At 42.9% G+C, this 13182-nt stretch overlaps 1 protein-coding gene across 1 annotated transcript; it reads left to right on the top strand.

Annotated features, from left to right (window-relative positions):
- Positions 1 to 1499: 1499 nt before the first annotated feature.
- Positions 1500 to 4603, top strand: LOC121584044 (lysM and putative peptidoglycan-binding domain-containing protein 3-like). Its single transcript, XM_041899875.2, has 3 exons — positions 1500 to 1596; positions 2678 to 2949; positions 3086 to 4603. Exons 2-3 carry the CDS (start codon positions 2686 to 2688, stop codon positions 3764 to 3766), a joined length of 945 nt encoding a protein of 314 aa, XP_041755809.2. The 5' UTR covers positions 1500 to 1596; positions 2678 to 2685; the 3' UTR covers positions 3767 to 4603.
- Positions 4604 to 13182: the final 8579 nt, after the last annotated feature.

Raw genomic sequence — 13182 nt, forward strand, 5'->3', positions numbered from 1 at the left:
CGGTCGCGGCCGGCTACGACAGAGCCTGGATTCGAACCAGGATCTCTAGTGGCACAGCTAGCACTGCGATGCAGTGCCTTAGACCACTGGGTTAGGTTAGGCTGTATATTGTGATATGAATGTTTAATACACATAGGTTGACTGGTGAGCTTAATTTTGCTCATTTCACAGTGGCTTCAGAGTCCCGCAATAAGAGCTACGACGATAATATTTGTGTAACTCTTCACAGGTGTGTTCTATGAGTGTTACTGAGTAGGCTGATACCTCCTTTCATGGATGCACAATCCATAGGTTTGGCTGTACAGTGCACATACTGTGCCTACAGAAAGTATTCATACCCATTGACTTATTCCACTTTTTGTTGCGTTACAGCCTGAATTCACCCATCTACACACAATACCCCATAATGGCAAAGTGAAAAGGTTTTTTTGATATATTTTAGCAAATGTATTGAAAATGAAATACAGAAATATCTCATTTACATAAGTATTCACACCCCTGAGTCAAAACATGTTAGAATCACCTTTGTCAGCGATTACAGCTGTGAGCCTTTCTGGGTATGTCTCTAAGAGCTTTTCACACCTGAATTGTACAATATTGGCACATTATTCTGTTTTTATTTTGTATTATTCAAGTTCTGTTGATTTGGTTGTTGATCATTGCTAGACAGCCATTTTCAAGTCTTAGATTTTCAAGACGATTTAAGTCAAAACTGTAACTAGGCCACTCAGGAACATTCAATGTCCTCTTGGTAAACAACTCCAGTGTATATTTGGCCTTGTGTTTTAGGTTATTGTCCTGCTGAAAGGTGAATTTGTCTCCCAGTGTCTGTTGGAAAGCAGACTGAAGTGCTTTATTTAGTGCCTTATTGCAAACAGGATGCATGTTTTGGAATATGTTTTATTCTGTACAGGCTTCCTTCTTTTCACTCTGTCAATTAGGTTAGTATTGTGGAGTAACAGCAATGTTGTTAATCATGTTAAACACTATTATTGCACACAGAGTGAGTAAATGCAACGTATTATGTGACTTGTTAAGCATATGTTTACTCCTTATTAAGGCTTGCCATCACAAAGGGGTTGAATACTTATTGACTCTACATTTTTTATTAATTAGTTTAAAAAATCTAAAAACATAATTCCACTTTGACTTTATGGGGTATTGTGTGTAGGCCAGTGAGACAAAATCTCAATATAATCCATGTGGAAAAAGTCACAGGGTGTGAATACTTTCTGAAGGCACTGTAAGTATGCCCCCCAATGCAATTCTGAATTCAAATACATCCACAGTGCGATTTCAATGGATTTTTAATTAACTAATAATTGTATTTTGTTGAATTTATATAACAACATTCCAAACTTGTTTAGTATTATCTAGTCGAATTGTTGCATGTTTTCACAATTTTTATCCGTTTGCATCAGTTTCAATGGGGGACCTTTACTTTTAATGCGAACTGCCGATTCCACAATTGCTGCTCACGACACACTGGTGGCGTTCGTTTGTTTCGCTAGTAGTAGCCAATTATGTATTTGGTAGTAGCCTGAGGAAGAATGGAAATGGCTTAGTTCGTCGAAGGAACATTGTTCATGTTTTCAGGTAAAGTATTGGTACTTCATTACTTTTAATTTGCTAAATGTAACACGAACCTTTCCACGCAACAATAATCGTCAATGTACTATATATAGCTATCTAACTAAAGGCACGTTAGCTGAAAACTGGATACAGATGCTAGCTAGCTAAGGTTAGCTAGCGCTCCGTTAGCTTGCCAGCCAAGCTAACTAGTAGTTTAGCTGGCTAGCGTTACCTGGCTAGCTAGGTATTTGGCAGCTGCCTCAATCAGTTGGGTTACAAAGTGAGTGATTGGTTGCTTGCGTTTTAGGTGTATCTAAAGTTAATTTTTCGTGAGAACACAATCGCTAGCTAGCTAGTTGTTTTCCCGCATAGAGTGTTAGTTTACGATTAGCCAGTGCGGTAGCTCCGTGCTTCTGTATAAATTGGCATCAATTATTAGTGAAAGTGAATTAACGTTAACTAGTCTGCTTCTTTCGCATGGCAATTAGTGGTGTGAGGAGTCCACCATGTCCGGAAACGATTTCATTCATTTTCTGTATTAAGGGTTCACTTAAACATCGTTTTAAGCTTTGTTTTACTATTGACAGTTACAACTGATTTCGGGATTGTATATCGATTCGCTCTCCTCAAATATAGGTCATCTGATTTATTCTTTTGTCTCTGAATTGTTTCATCAAACTTTTAACCGCCAGCTCCTAATATCAGTGCATAAAAACTTTCTCCCGAATTAGCTAGATTTCCCGGTTTTTCAAGTCATGGCTACCCTACCAGAAAATGGGGTGCATTCGTAAATTCACTCTGGCTATCTACTCCGATTTTAGATCACTCTCGTCTGAGTGTACCAGAGCGCAGAATAACTGATGAATTTACGATCGCTCAACATCCGTTGAATATGGCCAATGTCAGTAAATGTCGGCAAAAAAGCTGAAACCTGACAAACATGGGTTATTCCTTTATTGAAAGAACTGACAGCTGTTGACAGTAAAGCCAATATTCCCTGGACATATACTTTGCTAATCTGGAACATTCCTTTGAGAAGTATCAAACAGGTGAAACTTGACCTCAACCCCATACATTAGGTACAATGTCTCACTCCTCTGTTTAGAGTGAAAAATGACTGGGAGAAGCCCGCACTATGGTTTCCAGTCGGCCACGACGGTGCAGCCTGCCAATGGAGGACACGCCTACCTATTTGGGAACAGCTCTGAGAATGATCTCTCGGAGGAGGATGGTGAGAGCTACGAGCTGCGCTCCCGAGGCCGGGACAGGCTGCGCAGGGGCACCTCCAGGGAGAGGTCGGACGACATTGTCCACCTGGTCCGAGACATCAAAGAAGGGGACACTCTGAATAGCTTCTCCCTGCAGTACCACTGCTCAGTAAGTCAACCCTAATCCCTGTCTTACTCTCTAATGACAAGGCCCTTACAGACAGACCAGTTTAGACTTCTCACACCACTTTTTTTTTTTGCTACACATGTAAAGTGAAATCCTTTGTTTTGTCTGTGCACCGTAGGTAGCGGACATCAAGAGGGCCAACAACCTGTTGACAGAGCAGGACTTCTTTGCGCTGAGATCCATCAAGATCCCTGTGAAACGCTTCAGCGTGCTGACAGAGACCCACAGCACCACGCCTCTCAAATCTGCCTCCCCCACAGGCCCCCGACGTTTCCCCCAGCCCCCCATCTCCACAGAGATCTCCACAGACGACTCCTCGTCCACAGACAGCGTGGGCAGCTTCCTGCAGGAGAAGGACAAGGACATCGAGCTCCTGGTCAAGTCCTCCGGCACCTCCAGAATCAGCCTGAACGAGGTGGTCTCCTCCCTGACCCTCCAGCAGCCCTTGCTACTGGGGGAGCCTGACTTCAAGCCTGTCCTCAGGAAGGACCCCTACCATGGGGCAGACTGGGGCATGAGGTGGTGGACGGCGGTGGCCATAATGGTGGTGGTTGTCATCGTCACTCCAGTGTTCTACCTGCTGTACTACGAGGTGCTGATGAAGGCGGACGTTAGCCACCACACCACCACCACACCGTCGACCAATCCCAAGGGCATGCAGCATGCCCAGATGCCTGAGCCTGTGGAAATCAATGGAAAGCCCAACTCAGGACCTCAGGCTGGAAACGCACCCAAACCAGACTCACAGAGACACAACGAGGTGGATGACCACCCTGGCCCTAAGAAAGAGAAAACGTAGTGAGGGCTTGAGACAAACTGAAGGAGCGGGAGATATCTGAACAATTATGAAAAAAGAGATTCTCAAAGCTCTCTGAGAATCACTTTATGGGGAACAGAATCCCATTGGGAAATTATGGAGAGGGGAAAATGAGGACAATCTGTTGAATTCTTTCAGTGGACATTTTTAAAGCAAGTGTTTTTGCACAGTGGGACCCAACTCCTTGTTCCTCTTGCCAGCTGATGGGACTGTTTCCACCATAACACTGTCTGAAGTGGGGTTTGTTCTTGGTCAAAACAGTACTGATTTCTGCCACTTATCACTTAAAATAAGTAATTTATTTGTGGAATATTCATCTTATTACAATATCAGTATTGAAGTTGTCTAAAAATTGTTGTCTAAATTTTTTTTGGAACATTGCTGGAATATTTTTGCCTGTCTGGGGAGAACTGCATTTGGACTCCCACAACCTCAGTTTCTACTAAGGGCAAGGGTGACGAAACGGGTAATGCACAGTGTTGCCCAACACTAGCTAGGTATATTCCAGTGAAATGTTATATTGTAGTTCCTCATCACTATGTCCATTTCATATGATGAAATCATAATGTGTTATGAACAGTATGTGCCTTCAACCTGTGGAACACTAAGGCTGCTTAGACACAGACATCCCAATTGATATTTTCCCCCACTAATTGGTCTTTTGACCAATCACAGATCTTTTCACATCGGCTCTTTTTCAGAGCTGATCTGATTGGTCAAAAGTCCAATAAGTGAAAAATCGCAGAATTGGGCTGCCTGTGTAAACGCAGGCTTACAGGCTGAAAATAAAGTATATTTTGAATAAATTATTGATGCTCAGACTTGTGTTTTCATGTTGGTCATTAAAAAGAAAAAAATCTACTTTGTTTTATAATTTACAAAGATACACTTATTCAAATGCAAACTCAGTTCCGCCACACGCGTCTTGATGATTCTCTCATTGTTCATGTAGGTTCATCAAACAAAATATGTAAACTTGCTGACAGTGTTAGTCATATAGCCTACAGCTTTTTGGTAAAAGATAAACCATAACTTGCAGGAAAAACATACATTTGGAAGAATGACATTAAGCCAGCATCCATTAACATGCAGTCGGGGGTTAATATGTGGCTTCATCTATGTCATCACTGCACCAAAATCATCATCTTCAAAATATCTGGCAATGTAGTCATTTTCCTACATTAAACTTATTTGGTGTGTGTGAATGCTACGTGCATGTATAAGTAGCTATCCAATTCATCGTATTACGCATCGTGATCTTCCGGTATTACAAATACATGTCATTTATCATCCCTAGAAACCATCTGAGATGCCTCAATACCAAATTCAGTAATTGTATGGAAGTGCGCAGGCGAACAACTTCTATCCATTTGAAATCCAACACATTGTGTGATAGAAGTTGACTAAGGTGAATCAGATCAAATTGGGCTTTCTGTTACGAGGGGGGAGGGTTACCTCTTCTAATTCCTCCTGGTCCAACTCCTCTCCTTTAATTTCTTTCTCTCTTTCCTCTGTCATTTATTATTCCTTCTCTTCATCTGATTTTACATTGTTATTTTCAAGTTCCTGAAGAAACAGCCATATTGTAAGATTATCCAGACATACAAACAGCTTTGTTTAATCAATACATTTAAATAAGAATGAAAGTGACATCTAATTTACTGAGCACATCTGCTTTTTCTTTGCTTGATACCTTTGTGGGTTTCTTCTTTGCACATGCTAATATTATGTTTACTTGGAAATATCTATTAGTATGATATCATATTGTTGTTAAAAAACAAAAAACCTGTGATGAAAAACTATAGTACCCAGTTTTAAGTTCAACTTTTTCTTTTGAGGCATCAGTTTTTTTGGAAAGAGCTGCCTGTAATGCCAAACAGAAGTTATCTTGGGAAAAAAATGTTGGAAATCAAACTCAGGTTTTGGTAATCTGATGACCAAATTGACCATTTACCTGGTATCCACTCCTCAGCCAACATGTTTTGTCTCTGATACCTCTCCTTGTATCTTTCCACATCTATTTGATATGTACAGTGGGGAGAACAAGTATTTGATACACTGCCGATTTTGCAGGTTTTCCTACTTACAAAGCATGTAGAGGTCTGTAATTTTTATCATAGGTACACTTCAACTGTGAGAGACAGAATCTAAAACAAAAATCCAGAAAATCACATTGTATGATTTTTAAGTAATTAATTTGCATTTTATTGCATGACATAAGTATTTGATCACCTACCAACCAGTAAGAATTCCGGCTCTCACAGACCTGTTAGTTCTTCTTTAAGAAGCCCTCCTGTTCTCCACTCATTACCTGTATTAACTGCACCTGTTTGAACTCGTTACCTGTATAAAAGACACCTGTCCACACACTCTATCAAACAGACTCCAACCTCTCCACAATGGCCAAGACCAGAGAGCTGTGTAAGGACATCAGGGATAAAATTGTAGACCTGCACAAGGCTGGGATGGGCTACAGGACAATAGGCAAGCAGCGTGGTGAGAAGGCAACAACTGTTGGCGCAATTATTAGAAAATGGAAGAAGTTCAAGATGACAGTCAATCACCCTCGGTCTGGGGCTCCATGCAAGATCTCACCTCGTGGGGCATCAATGATCATGAGGAAGGTGAGGGATCAGCCCAGAACTACACGGCAGGACCTGGTCAATGACCTGAAGAGAGCTGAGACCACAGTCTCAAAGAAAACCATTAGTAACACACTACGCCGTCATTAATTAAAATCCTGCAGCGCACGCAAGGTCCCCCTGCTCAAGCCAGCGCATGTCCAGGCCCGTCTGAAGTTTGCCAATGACCATCTGGATGATCCAGAGGAGGAATGGGAGAAGGTCATGTGGTCTGATGAGACAAAAATAGAGCTTTTTGGTCTAAACTCCACTCGCCGTGTTTGGAGGAAGAAGAAGGATGAGTACAACCCAAAGAACACCATCCCAACCGTGAAGCATGGAGGTGGAAACATCATTCTTTGGGGATGCTTTTCTGCAAAGGGGACAGGACGACTGCACCGTATTGAGGGGAGGATGGATGGGGCCATGTATCGCGAGATCTTGGCCAACAACCTCCTTCCCTCAGTAAGAGCATTGAAGATGGGTCATGGCTGGGTCTTCCAGCATGACAACGACCCGAAACCCACAGCCAGGGCAACTAAGGAGTGGCTCCGTAAGAAGCATCTCAAGGTCCTGGAGTGGCCTAGCCAGTCTCCAGACCTGAACCCAATAGAAAATCTTTGGAGGGAGCTGAAGTCCGTATTGCCCAGCGACAGCCCCGAAACCTGAAGGATCTGGAGAAGGTCTGTATGGAGGAGTGGGCCAAAATCCCTGCTGCAGTGTGTGCAAACCTGGTCAAGACCTACAGGAAACGTATGATCTCTGTAATTGCAAACAAAGGTTTCTGTACCAAATATTAAGTTCTGCTTTTCTGATGTATCAAATACTTATGTCATGCAATAAAATGCAAATGAATTACTTAAAAATCATACAATGTGATTTTCTGGATTTTTGTTTTAGATTCCGTCTCTCACAGTTGAAGTGTACCTATGATAAAAAATTACAGACATCTACATGCTTTGTAAGTAGGAAAACCTGCAAAATCGGCAGTGTATCAAATACTTGTTCTCCCCACTGTAAACAGTAAAGGTTATGCATGCTCACACAAACAGACACAAAATGCTCAATTTAGTCAGCAAGCACGTTTTGAATCATCTTTAAAAATCGCTTTCTTAAATACCGCTTTCTCCTGTAGTACATTGAGCATATGACCAAGTGAACTTACCAAAGACATTGGACAACTCAAAGCTCCAGATAAATTAGTTATCCTTCTATATCAAGAAGCTACAAAAAGGCTACACTTGATACGGATACACCATTTTACCCCAGAAGAGAATGTGCTCTAAATGCAAACTTAGTCAGGCCAGGGATATCTAACGCAATAGTCTCTCCTAGATCTGCCTCTCTGTCTCCAGATAGGATATGATTAAATGGCTCCAGTTCCTGAGTGTAGCAGTAACTCACCTCATGCTATTGTCTTAAGGGATGATGACATACTGTACACTGACTATTGCTGGTAATGCACTCTCACCTCCTTTCCTAGCCAGAGGCCTGATGTTGTTGGGTAGTCGACTCATGGTTCCCCTCATCTCCTGTTTCAGGGCCAGCATGTAGTCCTCATCTTCTCCGGCTTTCAGTGGCACAGGCTTGAACTCCACATCATGAATGGGGAAAATAATTAATCCACCCAGAAGCAGTAGAGGTTGTACTTATAGTAAACAAGGTATTTCATAACTTTTCATCAGTGAAACTACGGCCGTACTACAAGACCATTCTTCCCAAGACAGTCTCTTACTGATCCATGAAATGGAGACAAAAGCATCCATAAACCTGGGATGTATTCATTAGGTCGCAGACTGTTGGAAAATGTTTGGTCTGTTGCAAAACATTTTGTAACGGAAACTGTTTACCGTTTACTCTAGGAACCAAACTAAACTAAACAGGGAGGGACCTATCTGAATTTGTCCAATAGAAAATAGTTTGTTGCAAAACTTTTTGCAATGGATTCCGACTAATGAATATACCCCTGGTAAATGCACAGTCTGTATAGTACTCACAGGGGCCCCATTCTAGTCTGAAGCATGTTCAGTGCTTAATTTCTAAATCGGAAGGTGCCGGAACAAAAAGTGAGCGCGAGAGGGGGGTGACCTGGGGAGCATACCGGAATTCAAAAATAATGTAGCTCAGCTGGTAGAGCACGGCGCTTGTAACGCCAAGGTAGTGGGTTCGATCCCCGGGACCACCCATACACAAAAATGTATTCACGCACGACTGTAAGTCGCTTTGGATAAAAGCGTCTGCTAAATGGCATATTAAATTAAATTAAATATATATATATACACTGCTCAAAAAAATAAAGGGAACACTTAAACAACACATCCTAGATCTGAATGAATGAAATAATCTTATTAAATACTTTTTTCTTTACATAGTTGAATGTGCTGACAACAAAATCACACAAATTATCATTGGAAATCAAATGTACAGTGGGGAAAAAAAGTATTTAGTCAGCCACCAATTGTGCAAGTTCTCCCACTTAAAAAGATGAGAGAGGCCTGTAATTTTCATCATAGGTACACGTCAACTATGACAGACAAATTGAGATTTTTTTTCTCCAAAAAATCACATTGTAGGATTTCTAATGAATTTATTTGCAAATTATGGTGGAAAATAAGTATTTGGTCACCTACTAACAAGCAAGATTTCTGGCTCTCACAGACCTGTAACTTCTTCTTTAAGAGGCTCCTCTGTCCTCCACTCGTTACCTGTATTAATGGCACCTGTTTGAACTTGTTATCAGTATAAAAGACACCTGTCCGCAACCTCAAACAGTCACACTCCAAACTCCACTATGGCCAAGACCAAAGAGCTGTCAAAGGACACCAGAAACAAAATTGTAGACCTGCACCAGGCTGGGAAGACTGAATCTGCAATAGGTAAGCAGCTTGGTTTGAAGAAATCAACAGTGGGAGCAATTATTAGGAAATGGAAGACATACAAGACCACTGATAATCTCCCTCGATCTGGGGCTCCACGCAAGATCTCACCCCGTGGGGTCAAAATGATCACAAGAACGGTGAGCAAAAATCCCAGAACCACACGGGGGGACCTAGTGAATGACCTGCAGAGAGCTGGGACCAAAGTAACAAAGCCTACCATCAGTAACACACTACGCCGCCAGGGACTCAAATCCTGCAGTGCCAGACGTGTCCCCCTGCTTAAGCCAGTACATGTCCAGGCCCATCTGAAGTTTGCTAGAGTGCATTTGGATGATCCAGAAGAGGATTGGGAGAATGTCATATGGTCAGATGAAACCAAAATATAACTTTTTGGTAAAAACTCAACTCGTCGTGTTTGGAGGACAAAGAATGCTGAGTTGCATCCAAAGAACACCATACCTACTGTGAAGCATGGGGGTGGAAACATCATGCTTTGGGGCTGTTTTTCTGCAAAGGGACCAGGACGACTGATCCGTGTAAAGGAAAGAATGAATGGGGCCATGTATCGTGAGATTTTGAGTGAAAACCTCCTTCCATCAGCAAGGGCATTGAAGATGAAACGTGGCTGGGTCTTTCAGCATGACAATGATCCCAAACACACCGCCCGGGCAACGAAGGAGTGGCTTCGTGAAGAAGCATTTCAAGGTCCTGGAGTGGCCTAGCCAGTCTCCAGATCTCAACCCCATAGAAAATCTTTGGAGGGAGTTGAAAGTCTGTGTTGCCCAGCGACAGCCCCAAAACATCACTGCTCTAGAGGAGATCTGCATGGAGGAATGGGCCAAAATACCAGCAACAGTGTGTGACAACCTTGTGAAGACTTACAGAAAACGTTTGACCTGTGTCATTGCCAACAAAGGGTATATAACAAAGTATTGAGAAACTTTTGTTATTGACCAAATACTTATTTTCCACCATAATTTGCAAATAAATTCATTAAAAATCCTACAATGTGATTTTCTGGATTTCTTTTCTCATTTTGTCTGTCATAGTTGACGTGTACCTATGATGAAAATTACAGGCCTCTCTCATCTTTTTAAGTGGGAGAACTTGCACAATTGGTGGCTGACTAAATACTTTTTTTCCCCACTGTACATTTGATTTCCAATGATAATTTGTGTGATTTTGTTGTCAGCACATTCAACTATGTAAAGAAAAAAGTCCAAAGCGACTTACAGTCGTGCGTGAATACATTTTTGTGTATGGGTGGTCCCGGGGATCGAACCCACTACCTTGGCGTTACAAGCGCCGTGCTCTACCAGCTGAGCTACATTATTTTTGAATTCCGGTATGCTCCCCAGGTCACCCCCCTCTCGCGCTCACTTTTTGTTCCGGCACCTTCCGATTTAGAAATTAAGCACTGAACATGCTTCAGACTAGAATGGGGCCCCTGTGAGTACTATACAGACTGTGCATTTACCAGGGGTATATTCATTAGTCGGAATCCATTGCAAAAAGTTTTGCAACAAACTATTTTCTATTGGACAAATTCAGATAGGTCCCTCCCTGTTTAGTTTAGTTTGGTTCCTAGAGTAAACGGTAAACAGTTTCCGTTACAAAATGTTTTGCAACAGACCAAACATTTTCCAACAGTCTGCGACCTAATGAATACATCCCAGGTTTATGGATGCTTTTGTCTCCATTTCATGGATCAGTAAGAGACTGTCTTGGGAAGAATGGTCTTGTAGTACGGCCGTAGTTTCACTGATGAAAAGTTATGAAATACCTTGTTTACTATAAGTACAACCTCTACTGCTTCTGGGTGGATTAATTATTTTCCCCATTCATGATGTGGAGTTCAAGCCTGTGCCACTGAAAGCCGGAGAAGATGAGGACTACATGCTGGCCCTGAAACAGGAGATGAGGGGAACCATGAGTCGACTACCCAACAACATCAGGCCTCTGGCTAGGAAAGGAGGTGAGAGTGCATTACCAGCAATAGTCAGTGTACAGTATGTCATCATCCCTTAAGACAATAGCATGAGGTGAGTTACTGCTACACTCAGGAACTGGAGCCATTTAATCATATCCTATCTGGAGACAGAGAGGCAGATCTAGGAGAGACTATTGCGTTAGATATCCCTGGCCTGACTAAGTTTGCATTTAGAGCACATTCTCTTCTGGGGTAAAATGGTGTATCCGTATCAAGTGTAGCCTTTTTGTAGCTTCTTGATATAGAAGGATAACTAATTTATCTGGAGCTTTGAGTTGTCCAATGTCTTTGGTAAGTTCACTTGGTCATATGCTCAATGTACTACAGGAGAAAGCGGTATTTAAGAAAGCGATTTTTAAAGATGATTCAAAACGTGCTTGCTGACTAAATTGAGCATTTTGTGTCTGTTTGTGTGAGCATGCATAACCTTTACTGTTTACAGTGGGGAGAACAAGTATTTGATACACTGCCGATTTTGCAGGTTTTCCTACTTACAAAGCATGTAGATGTCTGTAATTTTTTATCATAGGTACACTTCAACTGTGAGAGACGGAATCTAAAACAAAAATCCAGAAAATCACATTGTATGATTTTTAAGTAATTCATTTGCATTTTATTGCATGACATAAGTATTTGATACATCAGAAAAGCAGAACTTAATATTTGGTACAGAAACCTTTGTTTGCAATTACAGAGATCATACGTTTCCTGTAGGTCTTGACCAGGTTTGCACACACTGCAGCAGGGATTTTGGCCCACTCCTCCATACAGACCTTCTCCAGATCCTTCAGGTTTCGGGGCTGTCGCTGGGCAATACGGACTTCAGCTCCCTCCAAAGATTTTCTATTGGGTTCAGGTCTGGAGACTGGCTAGGCCACTCCAGGACCTTGAGATGCTTCTTACGGAGCCACTCCTTAGTTGCCCTGGCTGTGGGTTTCGGGTCGTTGTCATGCTGGAAGACAATTGGTGGCTGACTAAATACTTTTTTCCCCCACTGTATCAACCCATGGAGGTCTGGATTTGGAGTCACCCTCAAAATTAAAGTGGAAAACCACACTACAGGCTGATCCAACTTTGATGTAATGTCCTTAAAACAAGTCAAAATGAGGCTCAGTAGTGTGTGTGGCCTCCACGTGCCTGTATGACCTCCCTACAACGCCTGGGCATGCTCCTGATGAGGTGGCGGATGGTCTCCTGAGGGATCTCCTCCCAGACCTGGACTAAAGCATCCGCCAACTCCTGGACAGTCTGTGGTGCAATGTGGCGTTGGTGGATGGAGCGAGACATGATGTCCCAGATGTGCTCAATTGGATTCAGGTCTGGGGAACGGGCGGGCCAGTCCATAGCATCAATGCCTTCCTCTTGCAGGAACTGCTGACACACTCCAGCCACATGAGGTCTAGCATTGTCTTGCATTAGGAGGAACCCAGGGCCAACCGCACCTGCATATGGTCTCACAAGGGGTCTGAGGATCTCATCTCGGTACCTAATGGCAGTCAGGCTACCTCTGGCGTGCACATGGAGGGCTGTGCGGCCCCCCAAAGAAATGCCACCCCACACATGACTGACCCACCGCCAAACCGGTCATGCTGGAGGATGTTGCAGGCAGCAGAACGTTCTCCACGGCGTCTCCAGACTCTGTCACGTCTGTCACATGTGCTCAGTGTGAATCTGCTTTCATCTGTGAAGAGCACAGGGCGCCAGTGGCGAATTTGCCAATCTTGGTGTTCTCTGGCAAATGCCAAACGTCCTGCACGGTGTTGGGCTGTAAGCACAACCCCCACCTGTGGACATCGGGCCCTCATACCACCCTCATGGAGTCTGTTTCTGACCGTTTGAGCAGACACATGCACATTTGTGGCCTGCTGGAGGTCATTTTGCAGGGCTCTGGCAGTGCTCCTCCTGCTC

The sequence above is a fragment of the Coregonus clupeaformis genome, chromosome 16 (assembly GCF_020615455.1).
Source record: "Coregonus clupeaformis isolate EN_2021a chromosome 16, ASM2061545v1, whole genome shotgun sequence".
Taxonomy (NCBI): Eukaryota; Metazoa; Chordata; class Actinopteri; order Salmoniformes; family Salmonidae; genus Coregonus; species Coregonus clupeaformis.

What these genes read in the sequence shown, in the direction of transcription:
- LOC121584044 (XM_041899875.2), top strand. Translation starts at nt 2,686, where the DNA reads ATGACTGGGAGAAGCCCGCACTATGGTTTCCAGTCGGCCACGACGGTG. An exon ending in CCCTGCAGTACCACTGCTCA is followed by an intron (nt 2,950 to 3,085) that starts GTAAGTCAACCC and finishes TGTGCACCGTAG; the next exon opens with GTAGCGGACATCAAGAGGGC.